At 31.8% G+C, this 19,420-nt stretch overlaps 2 protein-coding genes across 2 annotated transcripts; both read left to right on the forward strand.

Annotated features, from left to right (window-relative positions):
* The first annotated feature begins 3,563 nt into the window (after positions 1-3,563).
* LOC144854579 (leucine-rich repeat-containing protein 28-like) lies at positions 3,564-7,150 on the forward strand. The gene is made up of 9 exons (XM_078712519.1): positions 3,564-3,627; positions 4,110-4,336; positions 4,470-4,507; positions 4,675-4,712; positions 4,917-5,054; positions 5,435-5,641; positions 6,015-6,117; positions 6,267-6,421; positions 6,691-7,150. Exons 1-9 carry the CDS (start codon positions 3,564-3,566, stop codon positions 6,918-6,920), a joined length of 1,200 nt encoding a protein of 399 aa, XP_078568645.1. The 3' UTR covers positions 6,921-7,150.
* Positions 7,151-8,011: 861 nt separating this feature from the next.
* On the forward strand, positions 8,012-18,113 carry LOC144854072 (ubiquitin-conjugating enzyme E2 W-like). The gene is made up of 6 exons (XM_078711957.1): positions 8,012-8,149; positions 8,480-8,571; positions 8,914-9,016; positions 10,170-10,325; positions 10,739-10,814; positions 16,993-18,113. The coding sequence occupies exons 1-6, from the start codon at positions 8,135-8,137 to the stop codon at positions 17,004-17,006; spliced, it is 456 nt and encodes a 151-aa protein (XP_078568083.1). The 5' UTR covers positions 8,012-8,134; the 3' UTR covers positions 17,007-18,113.
* Positions 18,114-19,420: the final 1,307 nt, after the last annotated feature.

Genomic DNA, 19,420 nt, shown 5'->3' on the forward strand with positions numbered 1-19,420 from the left:
CCTACCGGTATGGTACCATACATGTTCGACAATACAGTGTCACATATCTCTATTTAAAAAAAAAACAATATTAAAAAAAAAAAAAAAATATCCGTCGAGGTTCGAACCCCAGCCGGTAGCACTCAAAACTGAGCATTAACCGTTACGCCACCAAGTACATGATTGAAAAGCTGATAATAGTCTATTTATACGTGTATTACGTAATTGATCATTACGTCATGAATATCCTATTAAGCTTGCTAAAACCAAAATGATCAGTTAGCTCAGTCGTCTGAGCGTCGTGTTAACAACACGTATGTCGTGGGTTCGATTCCCACGCTGGTCGGTGGAATAGAGTTAAGGCTATGCGAGCCACTGTGTTTGGGGTTCACAGATCATACGTCCCCCTTTCCACCACACATCATGAGGCGACAACATCAATGCATCTGGTGATGTGGTGGAAACGACCCCAAAAGGCTGTGGCAGGGCCTTAGTGCTGAGGCAGGGAGAGCACATTTACCATCTTTTTTTTTTTTTTTGGCTCTCGCAAACTGCTTTGGTGGTGTAAATTTTATGTTTAGCGCCCTCAATTTATTTTAATGTAAAAAAGGGAATTAATTCTCTTCGTTACGTGTTTAGAAGAGAATTAATTTTATCTCATCGTAGTTTGGTATGCCGTGCGTTTGTTATGCAAATGAGTGTGCACATGTTCGTGGGAAAGATGGTATTGTTAGTCATTCGCGATCAACACACAACACTGTTCAATTTTTATTTTGTTAATCTTTTACATTAGAATTGTAATTCTACCGTTACACATTATATAGTGTACTTTTAAATATCCGTTTCATGCAAGATAGTGTATTGTAGGCCTACTAATATGTTGTGAATAAAAGTTTATGGTAGAATAAATAAATATGTTTTAAGCAGATCTTCGAAATTGAAGCATAATTATGAAGTCGAGTTTTTTAAAACCCAACCTAAAATTCGCATCTGGATAGTTGAAATTTAGCATTATAATTATCAAAGGTGATATGATAATTCTAATTGTTTTCTAAATTATAGAAATATTGAAATTAGTAAGTAGGCTTTTGTGTGCTAGCTCTGTTTGTATTTCATAATTTTGTTTTGTTGAATTACCGTCATTGCATGTCTCACACTTGGGAAACAATCACCATTGTATGGCTGGTCCTGAAGACTTTTATATTTCGTTTCATAATTTCCGAGGACTAAGCTTTCATTCTTAGCTCTGCCCCAACCATGGTGAGCTTAACTGGAGACTTAATATTTTAATTTCATATTTCAATAAATATTTTTTTCAAAATTGTCTTTACTCAGCCCCAATCATGGTGGGGTAGTGAAGACTCTTATATATCATGTTTCAAAATACTATAGGTGTCATTTCTGGGGACCTTGTAGCTATTTTAAACAGTTTGATAAGCCCTGCGTTGTTATGCAAATGAGTTTGTGCAGGTGTAATTGGGAAGATGGTATTTTTAGTCCTACGCGGTGAACACGCCACAAAATTAAATTTAAAAGTTAAATTTTGATTTTGTTAATCTTTATTAGAAATTCAAATCATGTAAAAATACAATTTTTCTAAATTAATTATTTTCGTTACGCGTTACGTGTTGAGAAGAGAATGTATCTCTCATCATAGTTTGGTATGCCGTTCGTTGTTATACAAATGAGTTTGTGCAGGTGTAGTAGGAAAGATGGTTAGTCATTCGCGGTCAACGCGCCCCACCGTTAAATTTTGATTTTGTTAATCAATGTTGCAACATTCGATTCTTCATAGTAGTTGGTGTGTATGGCCGCGCCGTCCCAGAATAAACATGTTTTAAACAGATAGTCTCCGATGGTTTTTGTATGAGGTTAATGGAGAGTGAAATAAGATCAAATATAGAACATTTGCAAAGATGCCGATTTCTAGACCAATTTCGAAGCTTAGACTAATTCCGCCGCCGGGCTAGGCCTTAGGCATATACGAAGTCGAGTTTTTAAAGTAGAAAACCCCACCTAAAATGTTGAAGTCGCGTCTGGATAGTTGAAATTTTAACATTATCATAATGTATAGTAAGTATAAGTATAAGTGCAATTATGGGCTCTATTTTCATTATTAGCTCTGCCTCAACTATGGATGGGCTGTACTAGACACTTAATATTTAATTTCATACTTCAATGAATAGGTGGACTTTCCGGGGACACTAAATAAGTATTTATCTAAGATAAACGCAAGTTATTAAAATCACTGATATGGCTTGAAACTAATTTTTCTTTTCCATTACGGATGGAGTAAGCGATATTGAACTATATTGAAATATTTTTGAATTCCAGAAGTATTTTTTTCTCAATGTTTTTGTATGTGACTAATTCGCTGTGCTCCACCACTGGCGCCAAATTGGATCCACTGGAGCACAGTGTATTAACATACGAAAATATATTGAAACTTAATTGGGTCCACTGCCAGGAGCACAGTGTATTAACATACGAAAATATATTAACATTCAGTGACTTATTTCTATTTTATATCACAGTGCTACACTGGTGCCAAATTGGGTCCACTTGAGCACAGTGTTTTAACATACGAAACGATATTAAAAGTAGTGACTTATTTCTATTTTATATCACTGTGTTACCCTGGTGCTAAATTGGGTCCACTTGAGCAGTTACCGTAGTACTATTTCTATTATTGAGTTAATAAAGGCATAAATGGCGCTCCGTAGAGAAGTAGAGAATGAATGAAGTGTCAGAATGACCAAAGAATATATATCACAAGAATGAGTAATCCGCGATTTTCCCTGTAACAGTAATATTGTCCATGTGGTAGGGCGCCGCCATAAGTGAGGATGTATCTGGGATGTATACAACTTTTTGTGACGGTTACACTAATCAAAGGCTGGACCACCGGTAGTATTTTCATGATAAAAAATGCTATCAACTACATGCCAACATCATATTAAATGCTGTTTGGATATTTAATTGTTCGTTTCATGCAATTTATTTAGTAAAAACTGCCGAATAAACAGATCGCTTCATCAACCGGGCGCTACGATAGCGCTACCGGGCGTGTTGGTGTTTACGCGTTTTCACAAAGGATAGTTTAATAATATTCCTATATTTAACTTGTTTCTGGTAAAACAAATAAATGTCAATGAAATTTAACATTGTATTCTATTAATAACATGTATTTTATACTAATTTATATCATAAAAACAATACCTAATTTACCGGGCGTAGATTAGTACGCGGCAATGGTAAAGAATAGGCCGTGCTGAGTAACGCTTCGTTGATTTTTGGTGTTGCTGTTTTAGGCCTTTTTTGTGAACTAATTTAGCATGTTAGAAAATAATTGTCTGTAGAAGTGAATGTACACTAGTTTGTTATTAAATATGTATTATAAAATGGTTTACAATTGCAAAATATATTATCATAATTCTATTTAATGTGACATGTACAATATCTATTAAATCAAGTCTTATTTAGTCGGTATACATCCGCCCTTATGAGGGCGGCATCACTCTCTGTTACAAATTTCTCATGCAAAAATCGCGGATTACTCATTCTTGTGATATATATTCTTTGGAATGACCTCTTTTAATATACCTCAAACGAGGGGCCAGCAAAAATACGTACCTGTGTGGGTGCTGGGTGAGGATCCGAGAAGCATTGGCAAGCATCCGAGAGGCACATCGGAAGTAAGGAACTTTTTAGCCTGGGCCTCCTAGCAGCCTAAATATCTTTAGGAAAGAATTATTTAGCCTAGTTAGTAGACTAACTAAGTAGGCCTAACTAGGCCTGATATATAATAATGTAAGCTTTAGGCCTAACTAATATTATATTAATAATATAATAATATGCTAGTACAGTATGTAAAAGGCATGCTGTGGCAATTAACCACAAACACGTGGAGAGTCGATCACTCTCAGAGAAGAGTGGTTGGAGGGCAGTAATACTATAAGGGCACCGGCGCCTCTCCTAATAATAATAATCATAAGATCATGTATGTAGGCCTACTCTGTATGGTGTCATTCTGTACAAAATACCATTGCAACTGCAAGTTGCTGCAAGTTCAATAAATTGGTTAAAATAAAATTGTTGTTATTATTTCAGATAGAATGCAGAATGACTAGTTAGTAGTAGTACACAATGCAGTAGCACCAGACCTCAAACTGTAGAAGTAGAAGACAGGGAGGCTAACAGTATTACTGATATATTAGAAGAATGCAGAATTCTTGGCCACAAACTTGTATACCTTAATTATAAAGGATTGACAGAATTGCCAACACAACTTTTCAAAGATAATGCCTTTCTACATGTTGAAGGCATCTACCTTAAACGGAATCTATTACAGACACTTGTAAGTGTTAGAATACAAGAGATTCATCAATTTTAACCTGAAAAAATCTAATTAAATTTCAATAGCGATTTTTTAAACCATTTTAATATTAGTAATGTGTTGGTATTCTGTTAAACAACATTTCTCTCCATAGCCTCAAGATTTAAAGTTTTTATCAAACCTGAAAGAACTGTAAGTTTACCTATGAAAATATTATTTCAGTAACAAATGTTGTGTGGTTACTGCTTGTGATGACTATAAATGAAATGAAATTTTTCCACTGAAATTTAGGAATAAAGGAACAATTACTGTAAATAATAATACCATAGATTAATTGTTTAATAATATATTGTTTTTAGGTATTTACCTTCTAATATGATAACTGACCTTCCTGAAGGTAATGTGTTTTTATGGTTTTTAAGACATTTATAAATATTTAAATGATTTGAAGAGAATAGATGCATGCTCTAAAAATTGATAATCCAAACAAATTCTGTTCAGTTGACTTTCATCCTGTTAGTAGTTACATATAGTTTAATATTAATGAATAATTGAATATAAATTAATAATTGCATCATGTTATTTTTCTCTTCCTTTATAGATATAAGTGAATTGTCAAAGTTAGAATCGCTAGATCTCAGTATGAACAATCTTACGCATATACCTTGCTGTGTGTTTGATATTAAATCATTGAAGACACTTGTCTTGTCACAGAATTCCATTGTTCATCTCTCACCAGGTAGCTATTCATGTTAAAATTACAGTCTTGTTGGTGAGGTTTGGTAAGGTTTCAACCTGACCACTTTTTGGCAGAAGCCTTTAAAAATAACCCCATGGCCCACACGACAACCGCACCACCTTAAATCTCATGGCTACGGCACTGTAATTCAATGGGTTTTTTTCTCTAATCTGCAGAGGTAGATAATACAATTTTATACATTATTACAGAGGGGTGGGGGGCGGGGGATGGGGTGGTGTCTGAAGAACCGCTTATAATGTATCTTTTTAACATTGGGGTTTGTACTTTTTTAAAGTAAAGCATGAGTATGCATTTTGTGATCTTGTATGTATTTGCAGTACGCTACCATCCACTTATTTGGTAATATTTTACATCCATAGATATTGGCAAAATGACTGGATTAGTGACACTTATATTAAACCATAACAAATTAACATCTCTACCTAGTGATATTCAAAATTGCTCTTCACTACAGACATTAAATCTTGACAAAAACTTTTTGAGTGTGGTTCCTCGACAAATCACGGTCCTCCATTGTTTAGAAGAATTATCAATTACTGGAAACAAGCTTCTGTACTTGCCAATGGGTATGTGCTTTTATGTACTTTATTTTTTTCATTATCATTTTTGCTTTGATTTTTGTTTTTGAAGTAAACCCATATTAACATTATTATTTTTTCCAAATATTATAACTTTTTGCGATATTTATACATTCATTTGGCTGGAAAATATTTGTAATGTAATATTGATTTTCTAAATTGTATAAAAATAAATAAAAATAAAAATTGAATCAAAATAAAAAAAAAAACAATAATATACTGTACAATCTTGATTATTTAAGATTGAAACCCTAAAAGAAGACATACTGTTCTATTTTACTCATGTATATAAAAGAGAAGTAATTTTGTTTATGGTAATAGTAAGAGAAAGATGTAGGAAAGTTTTCTCTTTTACTTTAAGATCTTGGGTACTGCGCAAATTTAAAAAGAGTATATGCTGATAACAATGGATTGGTTAAGTCTGTGCCTTTTAGTCTGTGGTCAAAAGAAGTTGGAACATACCGGTATGTGTAACGTTCACATTACAGTGTTCATATTCACTACTGTTGAAAAGTAATGTCAGGCTCAGACCGACCCAAGTTTTTTATATACAGTATAAACCATCCATACAATGTAGAATAGTGGTTACCAACATAAATTGTTTTTTTTTTAGGTGTGGAACTGAATCCAATTCACGTCGCATAGAATTCAAAGAAGGCAATATGTCTGCTCACATACCAGATGAAATTCAAAATATCTGGTCACGTCCTGGATTACCAGTAACCTCGTTGCTCGAACTGTCCTTTAGAGTTGTTAATAAATACAAAGGTTCGTCAGCTATTGCTATTTTATTTAGTTCAGATAAAATCAATAAATAGTTAGCAGAACCATGTAGAACCAAGTATAATCCCATGTTCGAGTATAATCTTGCCCCTTAATTTAGGCAAATGTTGAACACAGAACTTTGGTAAACTCCATTAATGTAATCGGAGTGTAATCCCATCGCCTAAGTTTTGCCAAATTTCATACACAGGCCGGAGGCCCCTAGAAGCAATACATTCCTACTAAAATGTAATCATCATATTTTGTAATTACAGATATTTTACAGATGTCAAGACTACCACGGAGTTTAAAAGATCTGGCTGCATTTGCAACTGCTCACTGTGAATTCCATGGTTGCAACAGGCCTTTGTTTACAGCTGGCTATCCTCATCTCATGAAGCACCCAATAACTACTCATCGGCAATCTAATTCTATTACTTTTTTAGGGCTTTGCTGTTCTGTAAAGTGTCTGGACTTATTTACTAAGTTTCCACTTCCGTTATAAAGTCAATTTCATTTGAACATCTGTGTATGTGTATATTATGTATAATAATAAGATTTGTTCAATTCAATTTTATTTATTGTCATAAGATACATCATAATATATAATAAAAAAAATGAGAGTTTTAAAAAAGTAAAATGCATTTCTGCTGGAGTTAAATAAGCTTTCAGACTAGTTCCACCAGAAAAGTATCTAAGTCAAATATGTATATATAAATAAACATTTCAAGAGTATACAGGTACTGAAGATTCTATTTTGTTTTCATATTTCAAATTATAGGTGTAAACTGCTACCGTCTATCAAAAACAGATAATATCAATATTGTAAACACAAAACCCCATAAGAAGATACTAAAATGTACAATTCGAACATACAAAAACTAACCTATTTTTTAAATATATATAAGTACTGTCTGCAGATTGGATATATATATATATATACTGTTTCTATAATTTGACATGTATGATTTATATATAATATACACAGTGCTACGCAACACAATTGATTTATATATATATATATCCAATCTGAGTTCGAGTCTCGGTTGGGGCGACTTTTTCTCATTCTCACAGATTTCCTCATCTTTATCGTTTCAAATTAATTAATTAAATTTCAGTATATCACCGGGCGGTTTAGAATTAATGTTCTTTGCCTGATTTGTCCAATCTGCAGACTGATATATGTATATATATATATATATATCCAATCTGTTTCGATCTTATTAGATCTCGTCAGTGCAGCTCAGGTTTCGAATTCTACAGTCAGGTAAGTTTCCATCTGAATGTTGAAGATTCTAGTAACAAAAAAACATTAATAATTAAAAAAATAAAATATTTACATAACCATTAATTACACCAAACTCACATTCACACGGTTGTACTGAAATTACAGCAGACACAAAAATAAAAAATATACATATATTTTCGGGGAAAATCTTATGTAGGGAATTTTACAGTAGGCGCGCGGAGATATGCACTCTCGGATTGCCCTTGTTTGCCAAGTACTTCACTCAGTTTCTGAGTGCTTTCTAGCGTTCCATACTCTGTAGTATCATATCCGTCTTCTTTTCGTGACGTAACTTCCGCCACAATTTTTCCATGCAAAATTCCCAGAGATTATCGCGGTGATACGTTTTTTTTTTTACTTTAGTAAATTCCCAGTTAAACACGAACGAATAATCAGAATAATCTTCGTTTATTTCATGGAAGCAAAGTGAAATGGCCACAATGGAGGTAATATTACAAATATGTATTTTATATTTCATTATTCATCTTTTCTAGGCCCTAGTCTAGTTAAGTTGGAGGCCACTGCAATGAGAGCAGCATGCAGGAGAGGAGGCCAACGTAGGCCTAGAGGCTCTAGGGCCTAGATAATGATTAAGCCTAGCTGGTAGCTAGGATAATGCACAATGAAACTAGCCTAGACATTCGTTAACATTATAAAATGTTTTGTTACTGTAGAATTGCAAAGTTGGTTTAATATTTGTGTATGCAATTTTTAGAATATTAAATTCTACATGACACACAATTCATTTGTTTTTTTGTTTGTTTCTATGATTTTAGAGACGCCTACAAAAGGAGTTACTTCATTTAGTGTCCAACCCTCCTGCTGGTATCAAAGTTGACAATGAATCTGCTTCAAAATCTCTACAAACGTAAGATTTATTTAATAAATATTAATATTAAGAAAGACTACTACTAGACTATTGGTATGGTATGGCATAATATGGTAAGGTATATTGTACTAAGTACTAGCATCATGTGAGAGGCATGGGTTCGAGACAAGCATGTGTCATATCATATTGTAACATAAATGTATAAACAGAACTTTTATTATTACTAAATTCACCAAGATTAGTATTATTACTGTAGTAGTAGTATTAGAAAAAGTGTATGACATTGTCTCCCGGGTTTCATATCATATCATATGGTCCTAAACTGTGAATTGCTTTATGTTGTGTGTGAACTGACGAATAATTAAACCCATTTTCTTTCAGATGGAATGTGGATGTACAAGGTGCGGAATCGTCATTATATGAAGGCGAGCAGTTTCAGTTACAATTTAAATTTACCACTCGATATCCTTTTGATGCTCCTGAAGTAAGTCGGTCATAATAAGTAATTAAATTGTGTTGAGTGATGTTTACACAGGTATAAAACAGCTTGGATTAAACATGAGGTCATGAAACAGTAAAAAAGTTTCAGAAATAATTAAAACTAATTTGAAGCAAGTAAATAACATGAAAACACTTTTTTTATTAGTAACCAGCTAGACAAGAGTCCCAAAGTAAAATTTACATTTTTACTGGTCCTCCACTCCTTTTACTGGTCACAGAATATGGGCCTATATAATAGTGAAAGTAAATTCAGTACTTTGAATAGAATACTGACTGTCTTCCTGTATTGAAAATGAAAGTTAATTCCATTCAAACATACTGTAGCACTGCATGCTCAGGCACAGGCTTTTGGAATTTCTGTGTAAAGTACCTTACCTTTTTACTACAGATATCCCCATGCAAGACAGTTTTGTTGAAACCTATAAATTCAGGTCCTTTTCATGGCCCAGTGTATGTATGCATGTAGTGGGAACAATTGAGACTCTTCCACTTTATCCTTAGTCAAGATGATTTACTCTCATTGTTTCGTCCTTCAGATGGAATGTAAAGCCGTTGGTCCCATGTACATATATAGTGCACGTCAAAGAACTTGACTTGGTACTCTATTCGAAAAGAATAGGGGATCATCTCCCGGTGTGCTGATCTGGTAGTCGCTGTGGAGGGCCTAATCCGAATTTCCTCAGTTTCCAGTTAAAGATATTTTGTCCCCCTAAAAAATATTTTTTTCCATTTTATTTTTGAATATGCAATTTTAATACCAAATAATAGTTACTCACTTTGATCAAAAACTGGATCGAAAAAAAATAATAATTACCTGAAAAAAATGTAATTTAAAGCAAAAAACATTTTCTTTTGTCTGTCAGACAATGGTTTTTAGTTACAATTAAACATTTCTTTTGTCTTTTTATAAGTGAAATCATTTTTGTTTTTTGTTTTTTTTTACAGAAGTGAATTAATAACTTTATTAAAACAAAAAGGCCTATTTAAAGTCTGATTTTATTAATCTTCATTTTTTCATGTTTTTGGGGGACAATACATTCAAGCTTGAGGACCAAGAATTAATAACTTTAACATTTAACATATTATCATTTTTTTTATTGAAATTAAATAAATAAAATAAATGTGTTGTTTTACAGGTAATTTTCATTGGTAGCAATATTCCTGTCCATCCACACATTTACAGCAATGGTCATATATGTTTATCTATACTAACTGATGATTGGTCTCCTGCCCTCTCTGTTGAGACTGTGTGCCTTAGCATCCAGAGCATGCTCAGTAGTTGTAAAGAAAAGGTTAGTATGCCGAATACATTTTGGGTTTTGACATTTTGTTTACCGTATATCCTCAGGTATAATGTCTGAATTCACAAAAAGGCATATCCCCGGGTACAGTCCCAGTATTGACTCTTGTTCTGGATGTAGACCTCTCTCTAGACAGTTCAGATGAGTTTTTACAAGAAATGTTTTAACAATAATTTTGTTTCCTGGGTATAGTCCCACACTCAAAAGCTGGCCCAATTTTGTGTTCTAGGGGTGGGGGAGGATATACGGATTTTCTTTTATAAATTTAAAAAAATATTCTTAAAGGTTGTGTGCCCCTTAAGTTCAAAATTTGAAAAGTGTAAAACAGACAATGTTTATTTTTGTAAACACAGAACAAGACTATTTATATTTTTCAGCCTTCTATAAACTTGTTTATCTTTCAGAAACGACCTCCAGACAACAGCTTTTATGTAAAAACGTGCAATAAAAATCCCAAAAAGACAAGATGGTGGTATCATGGTAAGTTGTAATACTTTGTTATTTGGATATCCGGACAACTACCCCCTCATTGTCCAAGAAGTAGAATCATACATTTGTATATTTAAGATTCACAATTGATTTACAGGGATCTCAAATTTCAATATTGAAAAAAAAGTAAGTTAATATCACAGTGTGCTATGTTAATATTAATTTACTTTAAATGGAATGCTCAATTGGATTTGGTTTTGACTATTTAATAATTTTTGAAGAATCTATATTTTTACTTTTTTAAGTAGTTGATATCAGCTGCTGCTTTTACGGATTTTTTAAAAGCTTTCCACCTTGAGTAAGTCCTTAAAGTGTTTAAGGTGATGTTGTGAATAATGTTGCCGAAAATTAAAATTAACACGACTTTGTCATTCGTTGTTACGCCGAACAACATCATCAGTGCAAAATGTATAATATTTTTACTTGTTTACGTATGAAGTATTGAGGTTTCAAAAAGAATACTTCAGAAGAAAAGTTGTAGTCTGTTATATTTTTGGGCACACATGTTATATTGCAAATTAAAAAAAATAAACGTTTATTTCTTTCATTTCATAGAGTTTACATATTCTTATTTCTTTTTTGTGAAATAATACAAAATGCAAATAATACAGTACTGTATGCCTTTAAGTGTAAGCCTTTAAATTATACATTTTAGTTACGTGTACCTCATAATTTCTATTTGAGTGATATGTTATTCTACCTTATTAAGCCTTTTTTGGCTTCAAAAATATATCAGCATAAAACTGAAATGCTATCCTCAGTTTGTATGTGACTGTTGCTTATGATTATAAAGCCTCATCAATTCATGTCCTATAATGATGATGTCATTGATGAACTCAAGTTTAGACATCTGAATTATAAACATTGTCGTTATTTGTAATTCCATCCATCTCTTGATTGCAATATACGCTGATCAGTGTGGCAGGCATTACAAAAACCATCTATTTTGTGCGCTTTTAATTTCAGATGAAATTAGACTGAGGGATAGCATGCAAAAAGTATATAATAATAATAATAGTAGACACAGTATTCATCACAAAAATAAAAGACACTGATTTTTTTTAAAGCGCAAATATACAGGACTGTAAAAATGCCGTGAAAGTATATGACTTAGTGTTTCATCAATCATTTGTTTTAATTAAAACGATTCTAACTAGTATAGTGGCATCTTTTCAAGATCTATCCATTATCTATATTTATTTAGATTCAATAATTTTGAAGTAGACTTAATTTTGCAAGTACAGTTGAACTTTGCTGTTGATCAGATCATTTAAGTTGTAATCATTTTTGTGCTATCATGTTTCAATATTTCTACATCATTACAAATATGCAAATCTAGTATTATGATTCATGTGACAACAAATTAATTTTTTTCTTCGACCTAGTTAGAAAGTCATGTAATTATTTGTTCTATTTTGTGTTTACTAGTACAGTATACAGTATATACCTGTATTATTATGCCTTTTATTTTCATATTCTTAGGCAAAAAAAATAAATAATAAAAAATATAAACATTGATATAAAATGTAACAATATTATTATATTAACACATTAGGCAATGAACATTAATTCGAAACCGCCCGGTGATATACTGAAATTTAATTAATTAATTTGAAACGATAAAGATGAGGAAATCTGTGAGAATGAGAAAAAATATTATTATATTATATACAGACTAAAAAACATTATAATACAAACGATCTCATTGAGATATAAACAACCAATTACTTACAGCAGAACAATTACAGAAATTACAATAAAAAAAAAATTTAAAAATCATGAAAAAAAAGGTTGGATTAAAACTGTTCATTATGGAAATTGCACATAAGTTTTTTTTTTATTATATTACTAATAGCTTCGATAGAGGGATGGTTACTTATTTTGTTTATCACACGACATAGTGCCGGAAAAAAAATATATATTTTCTAGTTCTGCAGAACAACTCACTGATGAAAAACTCTATTATAAAACATTCAATTGTGAAAGTCATAAAAAGACTATTGAATTACATAAATGATGCAACACTTAGTAAATGAACACAATTAGATAATTAACATAACATACAGACTTACCTTTTTGCTAGTAATAATGTTAGCAGTTGTATTTGAATATTTTCTAGTTGTGACACCTTTCAATCAAGAAACAGCTGCAATTGGAAGAATAAAATTACTTAATTCAGTTACAATTTATTTTGACATTAATGTCCTTTAAATAATTCCATTATGTGTTGATCAATCAAAGCTGTCAAACTGCTGTCCGGGAAAACAAGGGCAGTTTTTAAAATCTAGTGTAAAATTGTTACCATAAACAATTGTACATTTCATTTATTTTTTTCCTTTATTAAATCTTATTTCATTGTATTGTAATGTACATAACAAAATACATCATCAAGGAACAAAAACAGACTAAACTTTTTAAATGTCAGGAATTAAGATAATCTTTTTTATATACACTGAAATAAAACTGTTGTTCAGATTGATGTCCTTTTTCCGGTAAATATTTTTCTAAAAACTGGAAGTTAGTCATCACATAAAGCCAAATAAGCTACTGCCACTGTCAGTAATGAAATATTTATGTTATCATTATTAAAAATTAAGATAAAAATAGTTAAATTAATAAATATTTACTTATGCATCACTCATATCATGTAACTTCATTTCCCTGTGGAGGATTAAATTTTGCTAAAAGAAAAGTTGGCCGTAAATAAGTGTTGACACTTTGGCCGTAAATATGCGTTGACACTTTCAACTATCGCCACTCTAATTTCTTAAGCAGGGCAATTTCCATTTTTCTCTTTCTCTTTAAAGAAGACAGAAAAAGTCTGGCATTTAAATTGAAGATTTTATTAAGTATATGTAGTATTTATAAAGTATTATACATATGTTGTGTTCTCTCACCGTATACAAAAGAATGTAATAATATCAATAATAACAGTAATAAAATTATCAATATTTAATTTTATAAATTTAGCAATATTTAATTTTATATATTTCATTTACATTCATCAGTGATAACACCAATGCAAGATATCTTGACAAAAAAAGTTTGATTTGCACAAATATGGTAGTGATATGCCCAAATATGGTAATGATATGACATCATGTCAATATATGGGCACATCACATTGTATTTTCACATAAAGTTTGATAGTGTACAGAGAGCTTAAGAAAAAACAGAGGACAAACAAAAGATTATTTTAAATAGATAATGATGATTTCCATTCATATCTTGATTTTTGGATTATCAGATGGAAATGTTAAACTGGACTGCAAACAAACCCTTTTTTCTTTTGGCCTTTTTATTTTTTAAAAAAGATAATGATTGAAGATAAAATTTATCTTGGTGATGAAACCATAGTTAATAAAAATGCATGACAAATGACATGTTTTTAATCATTTCTAGTTTAATATTTCATTCGTTATTATTTAAGGTCATTTTATACTAGGTTCTCATAAACATTTTTTAATAAACTCGGCATTCAGTTTCATATTTTATTTTCGCAAGAGAATTGAAATCGATTGCTTTAATCCTTTATAGAATCGTAATGAAGATCTAGAATTTGTTTTTATAGAAAGAGTTTCACAGGATTTTGTTTGTATTTGTTGTAGCAACAGTAAATCAACAGTAATAAAGTTTTATTGAGTCTTTACATTTAATTAAAAATATGATAGTGCAGCACTTGAGTTAATTAAACCTTATCCAGTCATTTTCATCATGCCTATCAACATATTTCAATTCTAGCGATATTTATTTACATCATCTCGTCATATAATAAATTATGTGATCTAATTTAAGATTCTTTACAATCATCATATTACTTCTAACTTCTAATATAACGGTAACAAAGGACAACAAGGACTGGAGGAGGGAGATGTTTATAACCATCATAAAACGCTATTATGATCCGCAATGTTGGTGAAAATGAACATGTGAATTATGGTAACCAAGACAGCGACAACTATCGTGATGCAATATTAGTGGAAATGAACATGGCAATAGATGCTGCATAGGATAAGTTTGGCGAAAGATGAGAACGTGGTGGAAGAAGAAAACGAAAGATGAAGATGTGGTGGAAAATGAGGATGGGGCAGAAGAAGAAAATGTGATGGAAGATGAGGATTTGGTGGAAAATGGGGATGTGCCTGCGGATGTGACGAAAGATGAGGGTGTGGCAGAAGATGAAAATGTGGCAGAAGAAAATATGATGGAAGATGAGGATGTGCTGGAAAATGAGGATGTGCCTGAAAATGTGGCGAAAGATGAATTTATGGTGAAAGATGAGGGTGTGGTGGATGATGAGATTTAGGCAGAAGAAGAAAATATGATGGAAGATGAAGATTTGGTGGAAAATGAGGATGTGGCGGAAGATGAAGATATGGTGGGAAATGAGGGTGTGGCGGAAGATGAAGATGTGGCAGAAGAAGATATGGTGAAAGATAAAGATGTGACAGAAGAGAATATAATGGAAGATGAGGGTGTGGCAGAAGATGAGGATTTGGCTGTAGATGTGGTGGAAGATGAGGATGTGGTGGAAGATGAGGATGTGGTGGAAGATGAAAATATGGTGAAAGATGAGGGTGTGGCGGAAGATGAGGATTTGGCGGAAGATGATAATGATGTAGCAAAAGATGAGGGTGTGGTGAAAGATGGGGATGTGACGGAAGATAATGATGATGTGGAAGATGAAGATCTGGTTAAAGATGAGGATGTGGCGGAAGATGACGATGTAGTGGGAGATAAGTGTGTGGTTAAAGATGATGATGTGGCGGAAGGTGAAGAATTACGATTGCATTGTACATTATACATTTACATGCTACTGTATATCCTTGGTATAGCCCAAACAGCATAAGGTTCATGTCAAAACAACAGTGTTTTGTATTATTGTGCGTAGTCTTTTAAGAAGATTGCCTTGACTATTACACCTTATACAATTTAAATATTGAGTTCGTATTCTACAAGTGAGTTACGATTAGCTCTTAATAGAAATGAATCTTAAGATGATATTTTATTTCCCTTGAGTTGTTAGTATACACATAAATTGATGCGTTTTAATCCATTTCATATTACATATCTGCATCATAGAGTTCGTCATATCAACAATGTAGGATCTGTCTAAATCGTAAACTCATCTGTCATTATGGGTCTACTTACCTATTTGGTGTGTGACACATTGAGTCTAGTGGGATTGTTTCAAAAGAAGAAACCAACGTATTTAAAACGTCTTCTAAAATTGTAATTATTTATTATGAAACACCAGCTAAAGAGAACCTATGGCACAAATCAACAGACATTTCCTAAAGTTTGGTCCCCTATTGGACAAAACGCAAGAACATAACCCCATTCCAAGTAATTTGGCCAATCACAACATGTGGACCATCCGAACTGACGCTTGTGATTGGTCAACTCGCATGTGTTGCGCCTACGTTGTTGTGTCCAAGTGGGAACAAAGTTTAAAACATACTGTCAATATTTTGTGTCAAATTAGAATTATATGTATGAGAACAAATGTAACTCCCTTTTATAGTACCCATTTCAGCTTTGAGAGCGATGTTTGGCCTGTTTTAAGTCGTTTGTCTTTTAATTCACGATAGCTTTGAGCAGTTTTGACAGAAAAACTGCTTTTATAAATAAACGTAGCATTTTACTTAAAATGTTTTCAGGATTATATTGGCATACAGTATAATAATACTTAATATTAATATAATTATTATTATTATTTGTGACTTAATGATAATCCAGTTTGATGATTGCTACAATTAATGATTTTTTTTTTGGGGGGGGGGGGGGGCGGTGTATTTCGTTGTTATGGTTTCATTATTATGCATTAAGTGTTAAACCCCCTTTGTACTGTTACGTGAACAATGTTACTAAATGTGTCCCCTCAATAGAGATTCAACTGCAGGACATTTTTATCTTGATCCGACTCAACATATAATTGCTATATAGTCAATACATTTCATAATAAAAATTTATATTCCAAAATTTATTTCAGATTGAGCTCATATTTCATGTTTATATTGAAAATATTGTATTTTCTAACTATTCGTTAAGTAGGTTTAAATCATATCTAGTCTATAAAATGTTTTCAAGTAATTCAAAATATTAGTATTTCAACGAAAGATATAAGGCCCCAAGAAAAAGAAATATAATTGTGTAATTTTCCTTACAGATGATCAAGTGTGATTGAGGTGGATTCTACAAACTTTTACAGATATGAATTTAAAGATATTTATATGCGGGAATGCCTGCTGGAAAAAGCAAAAGAAATTGATCACTGGGGGTTAGATTTTATCAATGTTTAAAATACTTATTTTAGCAGAATATTTTATTAAGTTAGACAATTTGCATTACTTGATTATTGAAAGTAATTTTTTGATCTTATGGGTTTGTCTTGTGCCACTGCAACTCATATAGACGTATGGCAGTCTGTTTTTGTTATGCCAGAACTAAAGGCCCGTTCATACGATATGAACAATTGATAGATTAATATACACTTTGTCTACAGAAAGCAGAAGAAATTAGAAAAGTTTTCATCGATGTTATTGTTCGTAGTACTGATCATGACGTTATGTGAACATATTTTTTCTTTTTTTTTCTGTGGGAAGAATGTATACTTTATTTATCATTTTAACGTCATCTTAATAATATAAATAATATCATATAATAATAATAATAATTGATTATAGTATTGGAAGATGTGAGTAAATGCAAATCATAATTTACTACACTTCAAAAGAAACGAGTTGTCTTTGATCGTAAATATATTTTTTTAAATTGTGTTATGAACAACAAAGATGATTTAAATATTGTCAAATGATAATGATGAAGTTTTTTTTTCTTTTGCCTCTCGCATATAATAATATTTGCTTTAAATTCTACGCCCATTTATTTTGCTTTAAATTCATTTCTACGTAACTTTTATTCGATTCACGTACTATGTATTTTGGAATTTACTTGGTTAACCACTCTCTCATTTATTTCAAATTTATTCTATTTATTCGTTCGAAAATAAGGGCTTCTTTTCGAGGTTTTACGGTACTATACTAGTTTTTATAGTATGACGCTAAATAAACAAGTTTTTTTATATTGCAAGGCCACTTTTGGGTTACTAATACAAATGTATAAAGTGATCTTTCATTGATAGCATTGCTATACATACCTGTGATGGTTAATAATGGACAGGATTGAATTTAGTGCAAGTCAAGCGTTTTACTCAAAACAGACCTGCTTGGAGGAAAACGATAAGGAGAGGGTAGTCAATCGCCAGTATTGACGGCGGTTGAACTTTGACATACCTATACATAGGGAAAAGAAGTGGGGGGATGGGGTACATTAAAAAAAATTTTTAAATATTAATTTTAAAAATTTAAAAAACCCAGAATATGCCATTTGCTGTTAAAATATATAACATCGCTATCACACCAAAAACAAGCCACTCAGTCGAGATTCAAGATACTCACTTATTTTAATCAAAAAATATAAATTTTTATTAGAATATAGTTTTTCGGGAGAAAATTGAAACTTAAAGATAGATTTATAAATACTGTAGACAAAACCAAGGGAATCAAATAATACATAAACAATATTATACATTTTGAATTATTATGTTATATTTTTATATAATGATTGTTGCAATTCAGAGTTGATACAAACATTTATATTTTTTAGTTCAACAATAAATATTAGATGAAATACTATAATACGCGTTATGTTTACCTTTTGTGTAAACGTTTCATATTGTTACTTAACAATGATTTTATTTTATTTTTAACTAATTTATTTGTAGGCCTATGCCATCAATTCTGTTTATATTATGTAAAATAAGAAATTGATTGTACTGTAATTAAATAAAATATTACTCTGTATTATTGAGTCTGTATTTGTTTACCATGTTACAGCCGTCATGTAGCAGTGTCAAAGGTCATGTGTAGTGTGTCGTGTTGCCAATCAAATCCTGTGTACCTGTATATTATATTTATTTACCGTTGTGTCACGTGGAATAGGTCTGTATGTTAGCAAACATTTAAGCTTGGATTGTCATTACCGAAATGAAAAACAATCTATCGACATTTGTGTTCACAACGCACTACGCGACTACGCAGATATTGAGTCTAACGGTTATTCAGTACATTTTAATTAGGTCCGGCCTAAGGAAATTAATTTAATGGTAATAATATTATTAGGTTCAACCGAATATTCGATGGTCTTTTTAGTCTATCCAATATATTAAGACATGTAATAGGGCAATGTTACTAGTTTAGATCGACCGTAAAGAAATGTCACTACATACACCCAATGTAAAACTATGTACAGTATCTATTTCTTCAAAGAAATAGATATCTTTTTTGTTTTCATACAAATACAAAGAATATTTTGATATAAGGAAATATTACTGCAAACTATCTAACTTGTAATTTCAAACAATAGATACACTGCAGACGCTTCAGGTATACAAATTCAAAAGAACAAAACAATAATACGCATTTGTGGCACACGCTGTGTTGTATTAATGCGCACGTCTTTGTATGTTTGACGCACTGTATGGATAGACCTATGCCGTTACAGTAGTAGGCTAGGTGTTAGGGATGTGTTCACGC

The sequence above is a fragment of the Antedon bifida genome, chromosome 10 (genome assembly GCF_963402885.1).
Source record: "Antedon bifida chromosome 10, ecAntBifi1.1, whole genome shotgun sequence".
Classification (NCBI taxonomy): Eukaryota; Metazoa; Echinodermata; class Crinoidea; order Comatulida; family Antedonidae; genus Antedon; species Antedon bifida.